Below are 25,305 nucleotides of genomic sequence, written 5' to 3' on the forward strand. Positions count from 1 at the left end.
TTCCCTCACCCAGCGTTAGCATTGGTGGGCTACGCCCCTGTTCCCTCACCCAGCGTTAGCATTGGTTGGCTACGCCCCTGTTCCCTCACCCAGCGTTAGCATTGGTTGGCTACGCCCCTGTTCCCTCACCCAGCGTTAGCATTGGTTGGCTACGCCCCTGTTCCCTCACCCAGCGTAAGCATTGGTTGGCTACGCCCCTGTTCCCTCACCCAGCGTTAGCATTGGTGGGCTACGCCCCTGTTCCCTCACCCAGCGTTAGCATTGGTGGGCTACGCCCCTGTTCCCTCACCCAGCCTTGCCATTGGTTGGAAACACCCCGTGCGGCCAGCTGTTCTCCCATGTTCGTTTTATTATATGTATATGTTATATTATTGAAGTTAAGTGTGAACCGTTCCACAGAGAGGCAAGGAAAGCAGTTTCATTGGTAAATGTTTAATTCTGCTGTGGCAGAGAACACATTGAGGAGCGGACCGCAAACCACAATTACAACATCATACTTCTATTGTAATCACTTTTTAACTTAAAGATCTTCATATGAACTACAGAGCATTAAGGAGACTTCTATATTAAAACTAAAACCAAAAACACATTGACGGGAGCCATGCTTCAGAACCAAAGCTTTCCATGAGGAGTAGATTATAGGAATATTACAATATATCAGGACTCATCAGGAGCCTTTCTTCAAAACACAACCGCCTCTAACTCGCCATGAGAAATAATATCAGACCGTCGGAGGAAAAAAGGAGCGGACAGACCCCGTTCAGAGCCCACGTCCCCCTAACCCGAACCCTCCCCCGGGGAACAATCGGAACATCTGGAGTCACGACCGCAGCTGGAGTCACGACCGCAGCTGGAGTCACGACCGCAGCTGGAGTCACGACCGCAGCTGGAGTCACGACCTCAGCTGGAGTCACGACCTCAGCTGGAGTCACGACTCTCAGCTGGAGTCACGGCCACAGCTGGAGTCACGACCACAGCTGGAGTCACGACTCTCAGCTGCACAAAAACTGAATAAAATAACTCCTGAAAGGATAAGAAACAGTAACTGATGAGTGACAGTGCGGAGGACAGGAAGGGCTCAGCACACACTTCCCAGACGTTATCCAACGCTCAACCAGCTTTAATAGACTGAGGAGGCTCAGAACCCCTCGAAGTCCTTCTTGTCCTTCTTGCCTTCGCCCTCCAGGCTGTCCGTGCCCTCGCTGTTGTCCCGGCGACGCTTGCGCTGGTTGCGCACGCTGAAGCGCGGATTCATCTGGGGCAGGGGGTCCATGCAAAGGACCTTGTGGATCTGACGGAAGGCCAGGAGACGCAGCGCGAACTGGAAGAGAGAAGCACACGTCTGAGCTCCTCTAGAACACCTGGAGTCAGTAGAGCTCCTCTAGAACACCTGGAGTCAGTAGAGCTCTAGAACACCTGGAGTCAGTAGAGCTCTAGAACACCTGGAGTCAGTAGAGCTCCTCTAGAACACCTGGAGTCAGTAGAGCTCCTCTAGAACACCTGGAGTCAGTGGAGCTCCTCTAGAACACCTGGAGTCAGTAGAGCTCCTCTAGAACACCTGGAGTCAGTAGAGCTCCTCTAGAACACCTGGAGTCAGTAGAGCTCTAGAACACCTGGAGTCAGTAGAGCTCCTCTAGAACACCTGGAGTCAGTAGAGCTCCTCTAGAACACCTGGAGTCAGTAGAGCTCCTCTAGAACACCTGGAGTCAGTAGAGCTCTAGAACACCTAGAGTCAGTAGAGCTCTAGAACACCTGGAGTCAGTAGAGCTCTAGAACACCTGGAGTCAGTAGAGCTCCTCTAGAACACCTGGAGTCAGTAGAGCTCCTCTAGAACACCTGGAGTCAGTAGAGCTCCTCTAGAACACCTGGAGTCAGTAGAGCTCCTCTAGAACACCTGGAGTCAGTAGAGCTCCTCTAGAACACCTGGAGTCAGTAGAGCTCCTCGAGAACACCTGGAGTCAGTAGAGCTCCTCGAGAACACCTGGACTCAGTAGAGCTCTAGGACATCTGGAGTCAGTAGAGCTCCTCTAGAAGCTGAACCCCGGGGTTGGGGGTTGAGGGGGTGGAGGTGGAGGGGGGTACCTGGGCGCTGGAGGTGATGTCCTCCCGGTGCTGCTCCTGCATGGAGGTCAGCGTGTCGCTGGGGTTCTTCTCACACGGGTCCAGGAGACCAGGACCCCCTGTAGGACACCATCATTACACCACCCGCATTGCTACACCACCCGCATTGCTACACCGCCCGCATCGTTACACCACCCGCATCCTTACACCACCCGCATCGCTACACCACCCGCATCATTACACCACCCCCATCGCTACACCACCCACATCGTTACACCACCGGCATCGCTACACCACCCGCATCATTACACGTTAACCACCCTCATCGTTACACCACCCGCATTATTACACGTTACACCACCCTCATCGTTACACCACCCACATTATTACACGTTACACCACCTGCACCGTTACACCACCCGCATCATTGCACGTTACACCCCCGCATCATTACACAAACCTCAATACAGCACCCTAGAGAGAGGGTCTTGGACCTTCCAGGAGGGTCTAGGACCTACCAGGAGGGTCTAGGACCTACCAGGGTGGTCTAGGACCTACCAGGAGGGTCTAGGACCTGCCAGGAGGGTCTAAAGCAGTCATACTCAAGTAGCGGCCCGCGGGCCTTTTGTGGCCCACGGGGTGTCTATTAATGGCCCTCGAGCTGTTTTGAAAAGTTTTTTTAATTATAAAAAAAAAAAAAAAAAAAAAAAAATCGTGCTGGGCGCTCTTATTTTGAAACCGCGCGCCGCGATCTCAATACGAGGCTGGGGGTTGCAACGATAAACAGATAGCACTCCAGCCCACAGACCGCTCCAGCCCTCCCAAACTCGAGGCAGACAGTCCATCTCAGCAGCAGTCAAGGCCGATTTAGGGTCGTTTTAGACGCAGAGACGTAAGCACGTAATTTACACAAGGGACTTGTTTTAGACAAGTTTTGATTTACGGTTCCTTTAAGGTTCCTTAAGGATTGCGCTTGTTGCAAGGGGATTCTCCGCCAGAACAGTAGGGGGAGCAACGAACGAATCTGTGGGCGTGGAAGTGGAAATCGCTGGCTTGTTTATATTTATAATTATCATAATTCGTTCTTGTGTTTTCTCCTTTCTCCTCCTTTCTCCTTCTTCAAAATTCTTCATTCGCTTCTGTCACAGCCTTTTAAAAATGGCGCTATTATGCTGTAAAACCGGAAATGTGAGACTCCTGAAAGGATGTGGTTAGCTGGCCAATCACAGTCTTTGCGAGCTGCGTAGGGCCGTAGTGTTTTAGTCGCATAGTCAGGAATTTGGCCGAGGCACTTAAGCACGTAAGGGGGGATATTTTACCGCGCAAGGGGGGGTTATGTATCTTACGTGCTTACGCGTTACGTCTAAAACAGAGCATATATCGGCCTCAGTCACACGTATACCGACCGGCCCCTTGAGTCACAGAAAAAAAAAATTGTGGCCCCTCATCATTTCTACTTGAGTACCCCTGGTCTAGAGGGTCTAGGACCTACCAGACAGGAGGATCCCGGAGGAGATGCACTCGAACACGCGGCGCAGGGCGTCCCCGGGGCTCAGCGGGCCGGAGGCGCTGCTGATGGCCTTCTCCACCAGGAGCTCCATGGCCTGGAGGAGGAGGAAGACACCGTCAGCCACCGCCCAGACCTCCGTCATCAGAGGGTGGAGGACCCCCCAGAGCTCAGGGCCCCCCATACCATCACTAACCCTCACCCTACCATAACTTACCCTCACCCTACCATAACTAACGCTATTTATGTTATTTGATCAGTGTCCTTTGTGGTACTGGGATTGATAACGAGTTGGTTACTGGGATGCATTAAGAGATGTTTCTAGAGCGGCTACCTACAGAGATGGAGGAGATGTGAGGAGGTGTAAGGAGAACAGAGGAGCACAGAGGTGCACTGAGCACCAGTGAGGAGCAGTGAGGAGGTGTAAGGAGAACAGAGGAGCTCTGAGCACCAGTGAGGAGCAGTGAGGAGGTGTAAGGAGAACAGAGGAGCTCTGAGCACCAGTGAGGAGCAGTGAGGAGGTGTAAGGAGAACAGAGGAGCTCTGAGGTGCACTGAGTACCAGTGAGTACCAGTGAGGAGGTGTAAGGAGAACAGAGGAGCTCTGAGTGCACTGAGCACCAGTGAGGAGCAGTGAGGAGGTGTAAGGAGAACAGAGGAGCTCTGAGCACCAGTGAGGAGCAGTGAGGAGGTGTAAGGAGAACAGAGGAGCTCTGAGTGCACTGAGCACCAGTGAGGAGCAGTGAGGAGGTATAAGGAGAACAGAGGAGCTCTGAGTGCACTGAGCACCAGTGAGGAGCAGTGAGGAGGTGTAAGGAGAACAGAGGAGCTCTGAGCACCAGTGAGGAGCAGTGAGGAGGTGTAAGGAGAACAGAGGAGCTCTGAGCACCAGTGAGGAGCAGTGAGGAGGTGTAAGGAGAACAGAGGAGCTCTGAGTGCACTGAGCACCAGTGAGGAGCAGTGAGGAGGTGTAAGGAGAACAGAGGAGCTCTGAGCACCAGTGAGGAGCAGTGAGGAGGTGTAAGGAGAACAGAGGAGCTCTGAGTGCACTGAGCACCAGTGAGGAGCAGTGAGGAGGTATAAGGAGAACAGAGGAGCTCTGAGTGCACTGAGCACCAGTGAGGAGCAGTGAGGAGGTGTAAGGAGAACAGAGGAGCTCTGAGCACCAGTGAGGAGCAGTGAGGAGGTGTAAGGAGAACAGAGGAGCTCTGAGTGCACTGAGCACCAGTGAGGAGCAGTGAGGAGGTATAAGGAGAACAGAGGAGCTCTGAGTGCACTGAGTACCAGTGAGGAGGTGTAAGGAGAACAGAGTAGCTCTGAGGTGCACTGAGCACCAGTGAGGAGCAGTGAGGAGGTGTAAGGAGAACAGAGGAGCTCTGAGTGCACTGAGTACCAGTGAGTACCAGTGAGGAGGTGTAAGGAGAACAGAGCTGCTCTGAGGTGCACTGAGCACCAGTGAGGAGCACTGAGCACCAGTGAGGAGCTGTGAGGAGGTGTAAGGAGAACAGAGGAGCTCTGAGGAGGTGTAAGGAGAACAGAGGAGCTGCCAGGAGCACTCACCCAGCCGGGGAAGGAGGCCCAGGTGGGGACCCTTTGGCAGAGGTCCCTCAGGATCCGGATGATGATGACGCAGGACTGGAGGCCATTGGCTCTAGCCTTGTGATGCAGTACACAGTTAGTTCAGGCCAGTGAGGCGTGCACACTCACACACACACTCTCACAAACACACACACACACACACCCTCACTACGGGTATCAGAGCTGCTCAGCTGGTTTTAGAGTAACTAGTAAAGAGTTTACTAGTGTACATTCAGCCACCAGTCTCAGCACCATGGCACCTTGTCGTTAGTATCAGTTCAAAGTTTGCAAGATGTTGAAGGAGGACGATGCCTTCCTTGGCATCTTCTAAACTCTGACCACAGGTTGACCCAGGAGCTCCCAGGGCCACACTGGGGGGACCTGGGGGAGGATAGGGGCCGGGGGGGGGGGGCAGAGGGGCACTCTGCCTGAGGTCTAGCACCCAGTGACTCCCGGCAGACTGACCCCTGCGCTCCCCCAGTCCCTATCCTACCGTCGTCACAGTACAGACATGAACCTTATCCATGAGACTCATCATCCTGCAGCCTTATGGAGTCACAGCAGCTACAATACGGCCTACCGATGGCGGGGGGAGACAAGGATGCCAGTCATGTTGTAATGCAGCGGTTCACTGGAATGGTGTGAAGACCTTAACTTGTCATGTTTAAAAAAAACTTTAAAAAAAGTTGGCATCCTTGAATACATCGTCTTAGAATAAAGTAATTTTGGGGGGTTTCAATCGCAGTGTTTAAAATGAAAAAGACCAAAATGTAAAGAATGAAAGGCGGACCTCATCACATAAGGCTACAACAAGGAAGTAAAGGAAGCTCCAACCTGGAACCACTTGGCGTGACGCAGGGCTGCCAGAGCCGAGAGGCATTTGTGCCCGTCCAGGTGTGCCGGGTCGCTCCCCGTCTCTACAACACGGATCCAATTGTCAAGAGGGGTGAGGAAGAGGAGGAGTAGGAATGGGTGTTTGACCAGGTCCAGAACAAACATGATGAAACACTTTGCCACACATACCAAAGAATCCCTGAGTCTGATCAGTGTCTGGTGCACCTAGCATGGCACTCACCCCGTCCCCCATGGTACTAACCCCGGTTTAACTAACCCATCCCATGTCTCGTGGTACTAACCCCGGTTTAACTAACCCATCACATGTCTTGTGGTACTAACCCCGGTTTAACTAACCCATCACATGTCTCGTGGTACTAATCCCCGTCCTAACTAACCCATCACATGTCTCGTGGTACTAACCCCGGTCTAACTAACCCATCACATGTCTCGTGGTACTAACCGCTGTTTAACTAACCCATCACATGTCTCGTGGTACTAACCCCGTTTTAACTAACCCATCACATGTCTCGTGGTACTAACCGCGGTTTAACTAACCCATCACATGTCTCGTGGTACTAACCCCTCACATGTCTCGTGGTACTAACCCCGGTCTTACTAACCCATCACATGTCTCGTGGTACTAACCCCGGTCTAACTAACCCATCACATGTCTCGTGGTACTAACCCATCACATGTCTCGTGGTACTAACCCCTCACATGTCTCGTGGTACTAACCCCGGTCTAACTAACCCCTCACATGTCTCGTGGTACTAACCCCGGTCTAACTAACCCATCACGTCTCGTGGTACTAACCCCGGTCTAACTAACCCATCACATGTCTCGTGGTACTAACCCCGGTCTAACTAACCCATCAGATGTATAGTGGTACTTAGCCCGGTCTAACTAACTCATCACATGTTACCAACCCTACCCCCCATGCCTGGTATCCCTAACCCGTTGCAGGTTGGGGGTGATGGTGTGTGTGGGAGCAGCAGGTGTGTGACAGTAGGTGTGGCAAAGTGTTCTGAGGGGTGATTGGGGGGACCTTGGTCAGAAACCCTTCCGGAGACACTGGGAGTCACTAAGGTTTGTTTGAGAGGCTTTAGGCTGGACTAGGAGACACGAGGCAGCGATGCGTGCTGGAAAGGAAAGAACACTTTAAGGCCCCAGAAGGCGCAGGGTCAGGAGGTCGCTGCATGCACACCCAGTCAGTCGTCAACACGTCAGACCCCCTCCTTCACAACCCCTCGCCCTGATCACCTGATGGCCCGTCTTAGCCCACCTGATCCTAGCCGGACACGGTGCTTTGTAAGCAGGGCTCTCAGTGTTTGGAAAAAGGGGGTGATTTTGGGAGCTGTTTCTGATTGAGGCCTGATTAGTGAGAGGTTGTGTTGAGACTGAGGGAGTGCTCTGAGCGCGTCCAGCGGTCGGACAACGAGCTACGTTCGTTTCCTGCGGAGGCGCGACCCCGGCTCCTTGCATCCTAAGTGGAGTCCTAAATTGAGAAAATGGCGCACAATTCAAACTTTGCCACAAAGTACAATCAGAGAAACTTTGCAGTTAATCGTGAAGTTGGAGTTTCACACCAGGTTCTCAAGTTAAGACGGCCTCTGGACTCCACCGGAGCGTCTGTGGACGTCTAGAAGCAGCTGAGATGCATTAGCACTACGAGGAAACCCAATCCCAGGAGGTCTACACTGACACAATGCAGACACTGATCATGCTTGGTTTCAGGAGAGCATTTAAGAGATCAATTATAGAGCGGGGCCCTAAGGCAGTCACTGCTGGCACTGTTCAAACTGCACATTCTACGTCTCATTGAATAGGTAGAAATAGGCGTTCAATAAGGATAGCTTCAGGGTTCCTGAGTGGAGTGTAGTCGGTGCATATCAATGCTTTTAGTAATCACACCTGCAAACTCGCGATAGAGACGAGAAGATAAGTTCACGGAACATCAAATGTGCTAAACTAGCGTTTCTCATCCTTCTTTTAAACTGCCTTTGATACCGCAGTACTGCAAACAAGATGTCAGAGCCTGCAGTGACCTGTTCTAGGTGAGGCTCCTGGGAGACAATGAGGAGCTCTCCTCGGCCTCCAGCATGCCTCTACAGGGGTTCAGAGGTCATAGCCCGTCCACCACTCTACCCACGTGCTGGTTCAGTCCAGGAGTAATGATGATACGCTCCCAACAGACACCATCAGGGTGGAGGTTGTGGTCAGGATCTCATAATAGAACAACCACTGGTTCAAAATGGATCAAACTTTTCTGCCAGCGTGGTGAATTTCAGCGAAAGGCGACGAGTTTGCAGGTATGATGAAGAAAGGGACTCCAGAAGAAGGTCCAGACGCTCGGAGCCTACGAACATCACCCTCTGAGGGCCTCCGGGAAGCTTCTCGTTGTCTACAGTAAGAGCCTGACGCACGCATGAGAAGAAACTAGAGGAGATAAAATGGCTGAAATGTGACGTGCCACCAGGGAGCTGCTCTTAAGAGACTGATTCAATACATTGACCCATTAGATCAGATTGATTTTAATATATAAATAGAGATAGAGATATATAGAGATAGAGATTTATAGATAGAGATAGAGCAGGGGAGAGAGACGGGGGGTGTAGAGAGAGAAGAGGGAGGGACGGGGGGTGTAGAGGGAAGCGGGAGAGACTGCAGGGACGTCTCCAACCTCCGTCCTGGACTCCGTCCTCTCTGATGACGGGCGACGTCAGGGTGATGGTCACTTGCATCTTCGGCTCTGAACAGGAAGTGAGGATGATGGCGGCTTCCTCGACGGAACCCTTCACCTCGTACTTCTCTGGCGTCACCACCTGCAGAACCGCAACGACAGGCTCAGGATACGTCATTCCCCCGCACACGAGCAGCAACAGTTCTCACAGTCCGCCGTCGACAGCGTCAGGAGAGTTGGGCCTCAAGACTATGAGCCCACTGTCGCCTGTCTGAAGGAGGAGACCTTTGACCTCTGCAGCGGGTCGCCCACGAGTTCCCCCCCTAGCAGCTGGTGCACCTTCACCTCCACACAAAGGGACCTCGCACCCCTCTGGGATCGGCCTGTGGTTTGCCCCAACTCAAGCAGATGAACTCTTTAAAGCAGGGGTACCGTGAGTTGCGCCGGAAGGTGCTCCACGATACGGCTCAGCAGGCGCTGGGTGGGCCTCTCCCAGCACAGAAGCACCAGGTTCACCTTCTGGTCCCCGCGCAGGAGCAGCCCCTTAGCCAGGACGTCCACCCTCATCACCCCCTTCAGGGCCCTGCACACACACACACACACACACACACACACACACACACACACACACACACACACACACACACACACACACACACACACACACACACACACACACACACACACACACACACACACACACACACACACGTTGTGTTTCTGATGCCCATAGTTAACCTCTATAAGAGTACTTCACAGTAACCCTGTAACACAGTGAAGACTCACCTGTCTTTGGGCGAGTCTGTCTTCTCCTGGCTCTTCTCCTGGCTCTTCTCCTGGCTCTTCTCCTGGCTCTTCTCCTGGCTCTTCTCCGGGCTCTTCTCCGGGCTCTTCTCCGGGCTCTTCTCCGGGCTCTTCTCCGGGCTCTTCTCCGGGTTCACCTCCTTGTCCTGGTCAGTGATGATGTCAGACACCAGCTTCAGGGCGCGCTCTGTGATGGAGACAATCTTCTGGATGGCCTGCAGCTCGTCCTCCGAGGGGTAGATGGCGGCGTGCTTCGTCATCACGTAGCGGTCGTCAGAGGAGTCTGGCCGCCGGGGGGGCTGCAGGAGGCAGCACTCATCAATACCACACTAGATCAATAGATCACGATCAATACCACACGAGATCAATAGATCACGATCAATACCACACGAGATCAATAGATCACGATCAATACCACTAGATCAATAGATCACGATCAATACCACACGAGATCAATAGATCACGATCAATACCACACTAGATCAATAGATCACGATCAATACCACACTAGATCAATAGATCACGATCAATACCACACTAGATCAATAGATCAAGATCAATACCACACTAGATCAATAGATCACGATCAATACCACGAGATCAATAGATCACGATCAATACCACACTAGATCAATAGATCACGATCGATACCACACTAGATCAATAGATCAAGATCAATACCACACTAGATCAATAGATCACGATCAATACCACACGAGATCAATAGATCAAGATCAATACCACACGAGATCAATAGATCACGATCAATACCACACGAGATCAATAGATCACGATCAATACCACACTAGATCAATAGATCACGATCATTACCACACTAGATCAATAGATCACGATCAATACCACACGAGATCAATAGATCACGATCAATACCACACTAGATCAATAGATCACGATCAATACCACACTAGATCAATAGATCACGATCAATACCACACTAGATCAATTGATCAAGATCAATACCACTAGATCAATAGATCACGATCATTACCACACTAGATCAATAGATCAAGATCAATACCACACTAGATCAATAGATCACGATCAATACCACACTAGATCAATAGATCAAGATCGATACCACACTAGATCAATAGATCAAGATCGATACCACACTAGATCAATAGATCACGATCGATACCACACTAGATCAATAGATCACGATCGATACCACACTAGATCAATAGATCACGATCAATACCACACTAGATCAATAGATCACGATCAATACCACACTAGATCATTAGATCACGATCAATACCACACTAGATCATTAGATCACGATCAATACCACACTAGATCAATAGATCAAGATCGATACCACACTAGATCAATAGATCAAGATCGATACCACACTAGATCAATAGATCAAGATCGATACCACACTAGATCAATAGATCACGATCGATACCACACTAGATTAATAGATCAAGATCGATACCACACTAGATCAATAGATCACGATCGATACCACACTAGATCAATAGATCACGATCAATACCACACTAGATCAATAGATCACGATCAATACCACACTAGATCAATAGATCACGATCAATACCACACTAGATCAAATCCACAATAGATCAATAGAACCTGATCAATACCACACTAGATCAAGGTCGAGGCTCACTGAGGCAGCGAGGTCGAGGCTCTTTAAGGCAGTGGGGTCGAGGCTCACTGAGGCAGCGGGGTCGAGGCTCACTGAGGCAGCGGGGTCGAGGCTCACTGAGGCAGCGGGGTCGAGGCTCACTGAGGCAGCGGGGTCGAGGCTCACTGAGGCAGCGGGGTCGAGGCTCACTGAGGCAGCGGGGTCGAGGCTCACTGAGGCAGCGGGGTCGAGGCTCACTGAGGCAGTGAGGTCGAGGCTCACTGAGGCAGTGAGGTCGAGGCTCTTTAAGGCAGTGGGGTCGAGGCTCACTGAGGCAGTGAGGTCGAGGCTCACTGAGGCAGCGAGGTCGAGGCTCACTGAGGCAGCGAGGTCGAGGCTAACTGAGGCAGTGGGCTCGAGGCTCACTGAGGCAGCGGGGTCGAGGCTCACTGAGGCAGCGAGGTCGAGGCTCACTGAGGCAGCGAGGTCGAGGCTCACTGAGGCAGCGGGGTCGAGGCTCACTGAGGCAGTGAGGTCGAGGCTCACTGAGGCAGTGAGGTCGAGGCTCACTGAGGCAGTGAGGTTGAGGCTCTTTAAGGCAGTGGGGTCGAGGCTCACTGAGGCAGTGAGGTCGAGGCTCACTGAGGCAGTGAGGTCGAGGCTCACTGAGGCAGCGGCGTCGAGGCTCACTGAGGCAGCGGCGTCGAGGCTCACTGAGGCAGTGAGGTCGAGGCTCACTGAGGCAGTGAGGTCGAGGCTCTTTAAGGCAGTGGGGTCGAGGCTCACTGAGGCAGTGAGGTCGAGGCTCACTGAGGCAACGGGGTCGAGGCTCACTGAGGCAGTGAGGTTGAGGCGGGCGTACCATTGGCCCCAGAGGCTGAGGGCCTGGCATGCCGGGGCGGACCCCCAGCAGCCCGGGGGGGCCGGGAGGGCCCTGCAGGTAGCCCCCGTCGGGCAGGCGGCGCCGGTCGTCCCAGTGGTGCTGCTCCTCCTCCATGCGCCTCCAGTACATGTCCTCCTCGTACCTCCTGGGAGAACCACAGCTGGATCAGTACACTGGGAGGCTGACCCTCCACCACCACCATCCACCTCCACCCAGACACACCTCCACCCAGACACACCTCCACCCAGACACACCTCCACCCAGACACACCTCCACCCAGACCCACCTCCACCCAGACACACCTCCACCCAGACCCACCTCCACTCAGACCCACCCCCTCTAGACCCACCTCCACCCAGACCCACCCCTTCCAGGCAGTATCCCCACCTCCACCCAGACCCACCCCCTCTAGACCCACCCCCTCTAGACCCACCCCCTCCAGACCCACCTCCACTCAGACCCACCTCCACCCAGACCCACCCCCTCCAGACCCACCCCCTCCAGACCCACCTCCACCCAGACCCACCCCCTCCAGGCCCACCTCCACCCAGACCCACCCCCTCCAGGCCCACCTCCACCCAGACCCACCCCCTCCAGACCCACCTCCACTCAGACCCACCTCCACCCAGACCCACCTCCCTCCAGACCCACCCCCTCCAGACCCACCTCCACCCAGACCCACCCCCTCCAGACCCACCTCCACTCAGACCCACCTCCACCCAGACCCACCCCCTCCAGACCCACCTCCACCCAGACCCACCCCCTCCAGACCCACCCCCTCCAGACCCACCCCCTCCAGACCCACCTCCACCCAGACCCACCCCCTCCAGACAGTATCCACACCTCATCTCCATCCTCCAGCGCTCCTCCTCCTCTCGCCTCCTCCAGTACTCCTCCTTCTGCATCTGCTTCCTCATCTTCTCCTCCTGGACCTTACGGGCGCGGATGCTTGGCTTCACCTCCACCTGGAGTTCAGGGTTCACCTTTTTCTAGAAACACAAGACACCGGGTCAGCCCCTGCCCCCAGAGATCCTGGGACGTCTCCTCCTGGTCCGTCTCCTCCTGGTCCGTCTCCTCCTGGTCCGTCTCCTCCTGGTTCTCCTCACCTTGTACTGCAGCCGGTGGCGCCGGCCCTTCAGGTGCATCTCCTTGGCGTTGGGGTCGTTGAAGCTGCACTCACACAGCTTGCAGTGGAAGCGGATGACTTTACCCTCATCGTTACGGACCTGAGAGGAGGCACAGGGTTACGCTCTACAGCCCCACTGGTCTGACAGCAAGACGCACGACTCTACCCGGGAGTCATCCCTGGGATTGGGAACGGGAATATTTGTTGAATGTAAAATGTGTGTGGGGGACAGCTCTCAGGTGTGCGGGGGACAGCTCTCAGGTGTGCGGGGGACAGCTCTCAGGTGTGCGGGGGACAGCTCTCAGGTGTGCGGGGGACAGCTCTCAGGTGTGCGGGGGACAGCTCTCAGTTGTGGGGGACAGCTCTCAGGTGTGTGGGGGACAGCTCTCAGGTGTGCGGGGGACAGCTCTCAGGTGTGTGGGGGACAGCTCTCAGGTGTGCGGGGGACAGCTCTCAGGTGTGGGGGACAGCTCTCAGGTGTGTGGGGGACAGCTCTCAGGTGTGTGGGGGACAGCTCTCAGGTACCTCCTCCACATAGTCGTGTCCCACGGGCTGCACCTCGCTCTGCAGCGCGGCCAGTGCGGCCAGGGACTCGGCCACCTCGCTCTTGGGCTCGCTGGAGGGCGCGGCGGCGGCGGCGGCGGTGGGCCGGGCCACCGGCGCCCGGGGCTCCTCTGCCTTCGCCGTGGTCTGCAGCTTGTTGCCCCCTGAAACAGACGGACGTGGTGACTCCGGGTCCTGCCCAGGACCGGCCCCCGCTAACAGGCTGCTCTCTGGGTAAAGATCCAAACATCATCTCACCAACGAAGTGGATCTTGGGCGTGGCGACCTTCTTCACGGCGGCGGCGGCGGCGGAGCTGGGCGCCTTGCCTGCCGCTCCGCTCACCATGGCCACGGGCTTCAGGTAGGGGGCGCTGGAGGAGGCCTGGGCGGAGGCGGCGGGCAGGCTGGAGGTGGAGGTCTTGGTGGAGGAGGGGGCGGTGCTGGTCTGAGGCACCACGCTGGGCTCTGTCGAGGGGATGGGCTTCCCCAGTTTGGTGTGGAGCTTCACCACCTGGTGGGAACCAATCACAGGTCAGCAAGGGGCTAGGAGACCAGCAGGGGGCTAGGGGACAGGGGGCTAGGAGACAGGGGGCTAAGAGACAGGGGGCTAGGAGACAGGGGGCTAGGAGACAGGGGGCTAGGAGACAGGGGGCTAGGAGACAGGGGGCTAAGAGACAGGGGGCTAGGAGACATGGGGCTAGGAGACAGGGGGCTAAGAGACAGGGGGCTAGGAGACAGGGGCTAAGAGACAGGGGGCTAAGAGACAGGGGGCTAAGAGACAGGGGGCTAGGAGACAGGGGGCTAAGAGACAGGGGACAGGAGACAGGGGGCTAAGAGACAGGGGGCTAAGAGACAGGGGGCTAAGAGACAGGGGGCTAAGAGACAGGGGGCTAAGAGACAGGGGGCTAAGAGACAGGGGGCTAGGAGACAGGGGGCTAGGAGACAGGGGGCTAGGAGACAGGGGGCTAAGAGACAGGGGGCTAAGAGACAGGGGGCTAGGAGACAGGGGGCTAGGAGACAGGGGGCTAGGAGACCAGCAGGGGGCTAGGAGACCAGCAGGGGGCTAGGGGCTAGGAGACGGGGGGCTAGGAGACGGGGGGCTAGGAGACAGGGGGCTAGGAGACAGGGGGCTAGGAGACAGGGGGCTAGGAGACAGGGGGCTAGGAGACAGGGGGCTAGGAGACAGGGGGCTAAGAGACAGGGGGCTAGGAGACAGGGGGCTAGGAGACCAGCAGGGGGCTAGGGGCTAGGAGACGGGGGGCTAGGAGACAGGGGGCTAAGAGACAGGGGGCTAGGAGACCAGCAGGGGGCTAGGAGACCAGCAGGGGGCTAGGAGACCAGCAGGGGGCTAGGAGACCAGCAGGGGGCTAGGAGAGAGGGGGCTAGGAGACCAGCAGGGGGCTAGGAGACCAGCAGGGGGCTAGGAGACGGGGGGCTAGGAGACAGGGGGCTAGGAGACAGGGGGCTAAGAGACAGGAGGCTAGGAGACCAGCAGGGGGCTAGGAGACAGGGGGCTAGGAGACAGGGGGCTAGGAGACAGGGGGCTAGGAGACGGGGGGCTAGGAGACGGGGGGCTAGGAGACCAGCAGGGGGCTAGGAGACAGGGGGCTAGGAGACAGGGGGCTAGGAGACAGGGGGCTAAGAGACAGGGGGCTAGGAGACAGGGGGCTAGGAGACCAGCAGGGGGCTAGGAGACAGGGGGCTAGGAGACAGGGGGCTAGGAGACAGGGGGCTAGGAGACAGGGGGCTAGGAGACAGGGGGCTAGGAGACAGGGGGCTAGGAGACAGGGGGCTAGGAGACGGGGGGCTAGGAGACAGGGGGCTAGGAGACGGGGGGCTAGGAGACAGGGGGCTAGGAGACAGGGGGCTAGGAGACAGGGGGCTAGGAGACAGGGGGCTAGGAGACAGGGGGCTAGGAGACCAGCAGGGGGCTAGGAGACAGGGGGCTAGGAGACAGGGGGCTAGGAGACAGGGGGCTAGGAGGGGGGTTAGGGCGGTTAACGTTACCTTCTGGTGCTTGGCCCCGCGGAGGTGCGCAGCGTAAGCGTCCGCCCCGGTGCAGGACACGTCGCACAGCTCGCAGCGCAGCTGGTTCTGGGTGCCCCGGGCCGCGCCCGCCCCGCCCCCCGCCGCCGAGGCGGAGCTCTGGGACGCCTTCAGCGCCGCCTCCTTCTTCTTGTGCTTCTGGCCCTCCAGGTGCTCCTTGTACGTCTGTCAGAACACAGCCTGCTGGTGAGCCTTCGTACTGTCTAACCCCTAATGACCCGTCTCACCCCCTAATGACCTGTCTAACCCCCTAATGACCCGTCTCACCCCCTAATGACCTGTCTAACCCCTAATGACCCGTCTCACCCCCTAATGACCCGTCTAACCCCTAATGACCCGTCTCACCCCCTAATGACCTGTCTCACCCCCTAATGACCCGTCTCACCCCCTAATGACCTGTATAACCCCCTAATGACCCGTCTCACCCCCTAATGACCTGTCTAACCCCTAATGACCCGTCTCACCCCCTAATGACCTGTATAACCCCCTAATGACCCGTCTCACCCCCTAATGACCCGTCTCACCCCCTAATGACCTGTCTAACCCCTAATGACCCGTCTCACCCCCTAATGACCCGTCTAACCCCCTAATGACCCGTCTCACCCCCTAATGACCTGTATAACCCCCTAATGACCCGTCTCACCCCCTAATGACCCGTCTCACCCCCTAATGACCTGTCTAACCCCTAATGACCCGTCTCACCCCTAATGACCTGTCTAACCCCTAATGACCCGTCTCACCCCCTAATGACCCGTCTCACCCCCTAATGACCTCTCACCCCCTAATGACCTGTCTAACCCCTAATGACCCGTCTCACCCCCTAATGACCTGTATAACCCCCTAATGACCCGTCTCACCCCCTAATGACCTGTCTAACCCCCTAATGACCCGTCTCACCCCCTAATGACCTGTATAACACCTAATGACCCGTCTCACCCCCTAATGACCTGTATAACCCCCTAATGACCCGTCTCACCCCCTAATGACCCGTCTCACCCCCTAATGACCTGTCTAACCCCTAATGACCCGTCTCACCCCCTAATGACCTGTCTAACACCTAATGACCCGTCTCACCCCCTAATGACCTGTCTAACCCCTAATGACCCGTCTCACCCCCTAATGACCTGTCTAACACCTAATGACCCGTCTCACCCCCTAATGACCTGTATAACCCCCTAATGACCCGTCTCACCCCTAATGACCCGTCTCACCCCAATGACCTGTCTAACCCCCTTATGACCTGTCTAACCCCCTAATGACCTGTCTAACCCCCTAATGACCCGTCTCACCCCCTAATGACCTGTCTAACCCCTAATGACCCGTCTCACCCCCTAATGACCCGTCTCACCCCCTAATGACCCGTCTCACCCCTAATGACCTCTCACCCCAATGACCCGTCTCACCCCCTAATGACCCGTCTCACCCCCTAATGACCCGCCTAACCCCCTTATGACCTGTCTAACCCCCTAATGACCTGTCTAACCCCCTAATGACCCGTCTCACCCCCTAATGACCCGTCTCACCCCCTAATGACCCGTCTCACCCCCTAATGACCCGTCTCACCCCAATGACCCGCCTAACCCCCTTATGACCTGTCTAACCCCCTAATGACCTGTCTAACCCCCTAATGACCCGTCTCACCCCCTAATGACCTCTCACCCCAATGACCCGTCTCACCCCCTAATGACCCGTCTCACCCCCTAATGACCCGTCTCACCCCCTAATGACCTCTCACCCCAATGACCCGTCTAACCCCCTAATGACCCGTCTCACCCCCTCATTGACCCGTTTAACCCCATAATGACCAGTCTCTGTACTGTCTAACCCCTACCTGCTCCTTAGTGATCTGTCTCTGTACTGTCTAACCCCTACCTGCTCCTTAATGACCCGTCTCTGTACTGTCTAACCCCTACCTGCTCCTTAATAACCCGTCTCTGTACTGTCTAACCCCTACCTGCTCCTTAATGACCCGTCTCTGTACTGTCTAACCCCTACCTGCTCCTTAATGACCCGTCTCTGTACTGTCTAACCCCTACCTGCTCCTTAATAACCCGTCTCTGTACTGTCTAACCCCTACCTGCTCCTTAATGACCCGTCTCTGTACTGTCTAACCCCTACCTGCTCCTTAATGACCCGTCTCTGTACTGTCTAACCCCTACCTGCTCCTTAATGACCCGTCTCTGTACTGTCTAACCCCTACCTGCTCCTTAATGACCCGTCTCTGTACTGTCTAACCCCTACCTGCTCCTTAATGACCCGTCTCTGTACTGTCTAACCCCTACCTGCTCCTTAATGACCCGTCTCTGTACTGTCTAACCCCTACTGACCTGCGGGCCAGCACAGCTGATCTTGCACACGTCGCAGTAGTGGATCTGCGGGGGCTTGGGGGGGGGCTTGGGCCGCAGCTGCTTGCTCTGGAAGGGGGGGGGCTTCTTGGTGAAGGTGCTGCCGGTCCAGGCGGCCGTCGCCGCCACCGCCGCCACCGCCTGCTTCTGCTGCTGCTGCTGCTGCTGCTGGTAGTAGCTGGACGCCGCCGAGTAGATGGCCGCCTCGTAGCCCGAGTAGGAGGTCCCTGAGTGGGGGGGGGGGGCATCCGCATCATCATCAGGGCCAGAGGAGGGGCTGGGTGGTGCTGTAGGTGGTGTAGGTGGTGCTACGGTCTTACCAGAGTAGGTGACGGCGTTGGTGCTGTAGGTGGGGCTCTGGGAGTAGGCGGGCACCACGGTGGCGGGGGGGCCGGGCTGGACGGTGGAGGCCACGGGGTAGATGGAGAAGGTGGAGGTGGCCGGGCTGGGGGCGGCCGGCTTGATGGCGGTCACCTGGCGGGTCTGGGTGTAGGGGGTGACCCCCTGGGTGTAAGGGGTGACCCCCTGGGTGTACAGCGGCTTGGGTGCTGCAGGAGACACAGGGGGCCGTCAGCGGGTACAGGTGTGTTGGGAGGGGGGTACAGGTGTGTTAGGAGGGGGGTACAGGTGTGTTAGGAGGGGGGTACAGGTGTGTTAGGAGGGGGGGGTACAGGTGTGTTAGGAGGGGGGTACAGGTGTGTTAGGAGGGGGGGGGTACAGGTGTGTTAGGAGGGGGGTACAGGTGTGTTAGGAGGGGGGGGTACAGGTGTGTTAGGAGGGGGGGGGTACAGGTGTGTTAGGAGGGGGGGGGGGGGGTACAGGTGTGTTAGGAGGGGGGGGGGGTACAGGTGTGTTAGGAGGGGGGGGGGGGGGTACAGGTGTGTTAGGAGGGGGGGGGTACAGGTGTGTTAGGAGGGGGGGGGGGGGTACAGGTGTGTTAGGAGGGGGGGGGTACAGGTGTGTTAGGAGGAGGGGGGTACAGGTGTGTTAGGAGGGGGGGGGTACAGGTGTGTTAGGAAGGGGGGGGTACAGGTGTGTTAGGAAGGGGGGGGTACAGTTGTGTTAGGAGGGGGGGTACAGGTGTGTTAGGAGGGGGGGTACAGGTGTGTTAGGAGGGGGGGGTACAGGTGTGTTGGGAGGGGGGTACAGGTGTGTTAGGAGGGGGGTACAGGTGTGTTAGGAGGGGGGGGGGGGACAGGTGTGTTAGGAGGGGGGGTACAGGTGTGTTAGGAGGGGGGGTACAGGTGTGTTAGGAGGGGGGGGGTACAGGTGTGTTAGGAGGGGGTACAGGTGTGTTAGGAGGGGGGGGCACAGGTGTGTTAGGAGGGGGGGGCACAGGTGTGTTAGGAGGGGGGGGTACAGGTGTGTTAGGAGGGGGGGGGGGGTACAGGTGTGTTAGGAGGGGGGTACAGGTGTGTTAGGAGGGTGGGGGCACAGGTGTGTTAGGAGGGGGGGGGGGGGTACAGGTGTGTTAGGAGGGGGGGGGGTACAGGTGTGTTAGGAGGGGGGGGGTACAGGTGTGTTAGGAGGGTGGGGGCACAGGTGTGTTAGGAGGGGGGGGGGTACAGGTGTGTTAGGAGGGGGGGGACAGGTGTGTTAGGAGGGTGGGGGGGGTACAGGTGTGTTAGGAGGGTGGGGGCACAGGTGTGTTAGGAGGGGGGGGGTACAGGTGTGTTAGGAGGGGGGGGGGTACAGGTGTGTTAGGAGGGGGGGGGGTACAGGTGTGTTAGCAGGGGGTACAGGTGTGGTGCGTTGGGGGGGGTCACCTGTCTGGTAGTAGGATTCTGCGGCTGTCTGCTGCGGCGCCGCCACTGCTGCCGTGGCAACGGGCTGCTGGTAGTACTGCTTACTGTCGTAGGCCACCGCGGGGGCCGTGGAGCGCACGTAGGAGTAGGAGTCCTACACACACACACACACACACACACATCAGCCAATCCCTGTATGGCTGCAGTAGCACGTGACCTATATTCTCATCTTAACAGTTAACATGAGCAGGTGACCTCTGACCCTAGCCGTGTTGCAGAGGACCTCTGACCCTAGCTGTGCTGAAGGTGACCCCTGACTAGGGGTGCAACGGATCACAAAGCTCACGGTTCGGATCGGGTCACGGTTTTTGAGTCACGGGTCGGATAATTTTCGGATCAACAACAACAATAAAGATAACAAGACAAATGTGACTTTAAATAAAATCTTTTAACTGTGTAAAAACAAAATAAAGTGAAAAATTTGGTAATAATCCTGCTTCCTTTAAGCATGGTCAATATTTAAAAAATGTGCAATTTGAGGCATTATTCCTTCTTCTTTTTAACATGGATAGGATAGTAAATAATCCCTAACCCTGGATTTACAATTCAGGATGTCTGCATTGCCTGGGGAGTTTAGAGTCTACACTCTCCTAAGGCAAAGCAGACATCCTTATCTTCTTTTTTTTAGTTTGGTAGCGAAATACAGTTTCTGTGGAGTTTTATTTGGCATTTTGTAAATCCATTGATTTCGGTTGGGAGACTCATTGCTCATTGCAAGGGGGGTTGGTTGTAGTCTTTTCGCTCGGTTCTAGCCCTACTGTTGATACGCGAAAAGACTACAACCAAACCTAAAGACGTCCGGTTCCGATTTACGTTTCAATGGGATATACGGAACGCCAAATAAAACACACAGAACAGAAACTGTATTTCGCTATGATACTTGATGATGTTGTTAATACCGGAATTGTCCTCTAAACATGCGCTGATCACGTCAACGGACAACTTTTTTTTTTAATCAGCCGATCCGCGGATCACTTGCGTCCCGAACCGTGAGGGTTGATCCGTACGGATCACGGGAAACCCGTGAACCATTGCACCACTACCCCTGACCCTAGCTGTGTTGCAGGTGACCTCTGACCCTAGCTGTGTTGCAGGTGACCTCTGACCCTAGCTGTGTTGCAGGTGACCTCTGACCCTAGCTGTGTTGCAGGTGACTTCGGACCCTAGCTGTGATGCAGGTGACCTCTGACCCTAGCTGTGCTGCAGGTGTTCGTGACCTCTGACCCTAGCTGTGCTGCAGGTGTTCGTGACCCCTGACCCTGGGTTCACCTGGTAGTTCTGGGAGGTGACGGGGGGCGGTGGGGGGGGCACCTCCGCCTGCCGCTGGGCGTAGCCGTAGTCCGTGGCGGCGTGGGCGGGCTGGTAGCTCCCGTAGGCGGCGGCGCTGGCTGCCACGGCGACGGGCGCAGGCCGGGCTACGGCCACGGCCCCGGCGGTGGGGGCGTAGGCGGCCGCCACGGTGTGGGCTGCCACCGGGGCCTGGTGCACCGTGTAGCTCGCCACCGTGGACGGGTGGGTGTAGGCCACGCCCCCGCCCGGCTGCTGGCTGAAACACAGCAGGAGGAGCTGTCACTCAAAAGGCCTCGCCCAATGAGAGTGAAGGGGTGGAGTTGGAGGGGGAGTTTGACCACAGAAACCGTCGCTTATTAGCTAAAAGAGTTGGGCGAGGCGGTCCAGGACGATCCAGAACGAGATTTCAAAGGCCTTTCAAAGATCCTTGAGCTAGACCCAATAAGAAACCACAGCGGTCGAGCTAAGAGCAAAGAGGACAGAGACAGAGTAAAGAGGACAGAGACAGAGTAAAGAGGACAGAGACAGAGTGAAGAGGACAGAGACAGAGTGAAGAGGACAGAGACAGAGTAAAGAGGACAGAGACAGAGTGAAGAGGACAGAGACAGAGTGAAGAGGACAGAGACAGAGTGAAGAGGACAGAGACAGAGTAAAGAGGACAGAGAGAGTAAAGAGGACAGAGACAGAGTGAAGAGGACAGAGACAGAGTAAAGAGGACAGAGACAGAGTAAAGAGGACAGAGACAGAGTGAAGAGGACAGAGACAGAGTGAAGAGGACAGAGACAGAGTAAAGAGGACAGAGACAGAGTAAAGAGGACAGAGACAGAGTAAAGCGGACAGAGACAGAGTAAAGAGGACAGAGACAGAGTGAAGAGGACAGAGAGAGTAAAGAGGACAGAGACAGAGTAAAGAGGACAGAGACAGAGTGAAGAGGACAGAGAGAGTAAAGAGGACAGAGAGAGTAAAGAGGACAGAGACAGAGTAAAGAGGACAGAGACAGAGTAAAGAGGACAGAGACAGAGTGAAGAGGACAGAGACAGAGTGAAGAGGACAGAGACAGAGTAAAGTGGACAGAGAGAGTAAAGAGGACAGAGACAGAGTGAAGAGGACAGAGACAGAGTGAAGAGGACAGAGACAGAGTAAAGAGGACAGAGACAGAGTAAAGAGGACAGAGAGAGTAAAGAGGACAGAGACAGAGTAAAGAGGACAGAGACAGAGTAAAGAGGACAGAGACAGAGTGAAGAGGACAGAGAGAGTAAAGAGGACAGAGACAGAGTGAAGAGGACAGAGTAAAGAGTTGGTATTAGTCTTTTTTACGGGCAGCTTCCCCCCCATCCTTCCCCTCTTCTCTTTCCTCTCTTCTCATCTTTCCTCTCTCCTCAACCCCTGCTTCTCTTATATCCAAAAACGATCTTCCAATAAGCAGCTAGTCCTTCAGTTACATGCTCCAACTATCATCCAGTTTCTTTCTCTGGCGATCCATCCACCGGTTAAAACCAATTTTAATGTTTTAGAAATTAAAAGCTACAAGTGCTGCAGCACAGGAGCAATACTGAATGTAGCGATGGAGCACTTCAGTGGTCTGACCGACCGACGGACCGACCGACGGACCGACCGACGGACCGACCGACAGACCGAGGTAACCATGAGTCCACATACAGGGGAGCCCACATCGGTCCACGCTGGCCTCAACTGCCTACGGTGGCCTCAACTGTGTACGTGGCCTCTACTGTGTACAGTAATCCCTATAATGTATATGTTAGATACAATATCTGCCAAAATGTCGGTTCAGCTAGATGCCACAAAATGTTACACTACACCTTTAAAGAATGAAGTAACCCCTTCCCCAGATCTGATGCGTTAGATGGTGACAGGGGAACATACTGATGGACGGATCTTTTATTCATAACCAATGTGGAGAGGACAGCAGCTGAATAAAGCATTTGAATATAAAGAGTGGCCAATTAGGGACATGAGAAACATAAACAACAAAAAAAAATAAAAATAATAATAATAATTAACATTTAAAACAATAATAATAAAGATTCATCCCCCGAACCTTTTAAACGAACGGTTCTCACCTGTACTGCGCAGCCGCGCCGTGCGTGAAGCCGAAGTAGTTGCCGGTGGCCATCTTGGCCTCTTCACCGAGCCGGCTGGGCACTGCGGGAGACGACAGGCTCAATGCTAAGCTACACGCTAAGCTAGACGCTATGGGAACGAGCTAAGCTCCCGTTAGCATCAGGCTACATCCATCGGAGACACCTTTATATGCAGCCAGGAATCATGGTGGCAGTTCTTCCACCCTCACTGATATTACATGATAATAATACTGCAGATACATACCATAGGTGAACGACACCACGGGACATATGGGGATCATTGGTCCTTTTCTCGTTTCAGTCCGTCTCTCTTCGGCAGCAGGTTTATCTACTGGCGTCGCACTCGGATATGTGGTGTGCGCGCATGCGCAGACTGCATTGGTGCATTGTTATTGTAGTTTTCTTGATGTACAGCTCGCGTACATTCACCCAGATGGTCTGGACCTTATTATTGTATTATTATATACATGTTTGTATCATTACTTCAGGAATATCACACGAGAGGGATTGTTGTTGTACTGAATATTAGTACGGCTGCGATTCGGTCGTAGGTACCAGGCCGTAGGCCGAGTGCCGAAGATAATCACAGAGACAGGCTGGTCTGGAGACAGTCTGGTCTGGAGACAGACAGGTTGGGCTGGAGACAGACAGGCTGGTTTTGAGACAGGCGGGCTGGTCTGCAGACAGGCGGGCTGGTCTGCAGACAGGCTGGTCTAGAGACGGGTTGGTCTGCAGACAGGCTGGAGATGGTGTGTTAACATCAGAGTTCTTAACAGATGTGAGGCAGCTCTATTCAGCCCAATGTAGTGAATCACTTCATGCATCCATTCCCATTGCAAATCAACGTTAGTAAAGTGTGTTTAATCGTTGAAATCCCTGACTAAATAGAATAATAGAGGCGTTGGATTAAAACACTTTAATGAAGGAGTCCGTGTTTGTGTGCCTCGACGTCACGCAAAGGACAAGACTTGAGTTTCAAAGGGAGAAGGTTCCACATTTAAAATTAAAATGATTTTGGGTTCACATTGTAAAACATCTTCACCTATAGAAATATGAAACAAAGAAGTCTGGACAGGATCTACGCCAGGCCTATTCAACTAGTGGCCCTCGGGCCAAATGCGGCCCCTCTTAATCTTTTTCTGGCCTGCAAGAGGTTGCATCCAAAAAAAATTAAAAATAAAGGAGAAACATAGTTGCATGCAAATCAGGTTTCTGTGTGTAGCCGGTGATACTAGCCAATATCAGTACCCCACAATCAGGAACTGGCATCACTTATTCTGACATTGTTTGGCTCAACCGATACTTGTGAGTCTAGCTTTTCTCATATGAATGCCATCAGAACAAGGGCACGTTGCTCCATGACCTATGAGAAGCTGCATGAGTGTCTCAGGATGAGCCAAACTAGGCAAACAAGGCAGGGCAATCTTTCTCACGGACTCACTGGCTCAAAATGTCTCATATGTAGGCCTACAGTAGTTCTGTTTTGTGATGATTCAAACAACATTGTTTAATTCTAAATACGTGTCCAAAATATGTGAGAACAAAATCTTTCATAATGATACGTTTAAAAGTGAAGAAGGAAGGAATGCGTCTGACAAGTTCATTCTGTGTAGTAGTACTAAATATATTAAGTTAACACTACTTTAAGTACAATTTATTTGTAGCGATTCAGTCACGTAGTTTTACTCTGTGTGGCCCATGAACCCCCAGTGGTTTTCCTTTTCGGCCCACTTGTGAAGGAGTTTGAATAGCCCTGACTACGCTATGGCACAGAGATAGAGCTACCACAGGGTGGTGCTCTATCACCAAGAGAGAGAAAGACCTCCAGGCCTCTGGGGAAACAGGGTGTTCATATACAATATAGTCATTTGGAAGTTATTGGTTTTTTACACTTTTGTTTCTGATAAGTCGTTATTTATTTGAATTGTTAAATTATACCAGACGGTCAAATAATATAGAACCTGTAAGCTGTCCATCTTCCCTTGAAATCCCTCTTCCCTCCCTCCCTCCCTCCCTCCCTCCCTCCCTCCCTCTTCCCTCCCTCCCTCCCTCCCTCCCTCCCTCTTCCCTCCCTCCCTCCCTCCCTCTTC

At 54.5% G+C, this 25,305-nt stretch overlaps 1 protein-coding gene across 2 annotated transcripts; it reads right to left on the reverse strand.

Moving 5' to 3' along the window:
* Positions 1 to 324: 324 nt before the first annotated feature.
* zfr (zinc finger RNA binding protein) lies at positions 325 to 23,566 on the reverse strand. Of its 2 annotated transcripts, XM_056602423.1 has the most exons (20): positions 23,460 to 23,566; positions 23,195 to 23,276; positions 21,093 to 21,369; positions 19,785 to 19,917; positions 18,339 to 18,566; positions 18,001 to 18,245; positions 15,635 to 15,838; positions 13,886 to 14,138; positions 13,610 to 13,791; positions 13,065 to 13,184; positions 12,802 to 12,947; positions 11,938 to 12,103; positions 9,449 to 9,765; positions 9,095 to 9,245; positions 8,663 to 8,804; positions 5,980 to 6,062; positions 5,128 to 5,223; positions 3,554 to 3,665; positions 2,083 to 2,180; positions 329 to 1,321 (listed from the first exon to the last, which is right to left on the reverse strand). In XM_056602423.1, the coding sequence occupies exons 1-20, from the start codon at positions 23,494 to 23,496 to the stop codon at positions 1,139 to 1,141; spliced, it is 3,255 nt and encodes a 1,084-aa protein (XP_056458398.1). In that variant the 5' UTR covers positions 23,497 to 23,566; the 3' UTR covers positions 329 to 1,138. The 2 variants fall into 2 exon arrangements, with proteins under 2 accessions (XP_056458397.1, XP_056458398.1); XM_056602422.1 differs by having other exon boundaries at positions 325 to 1,321; positions 18,001 to 18,566.
* Positions 23,567 to 25,305: the final 1,739 nt, after the last annotated feature.

The sequence above is a fragment of the Gadus chalcogrammus genome, chromosome 11 (genome assembly GCF_026213295.1).
Source record: "Gadus chalcogrammus isolate NIFS_2021 chromosome 11, NIFS_Gcha_1.0, whole genome shotgun sequence".
NCBI classification, from domain to species: domain Eukaryota; kingdom Metazoa; phylum Chordata; class Actinopteri; order Gadiformes; family Gadidae; genus Gadus; species Gadus chalcogrammus.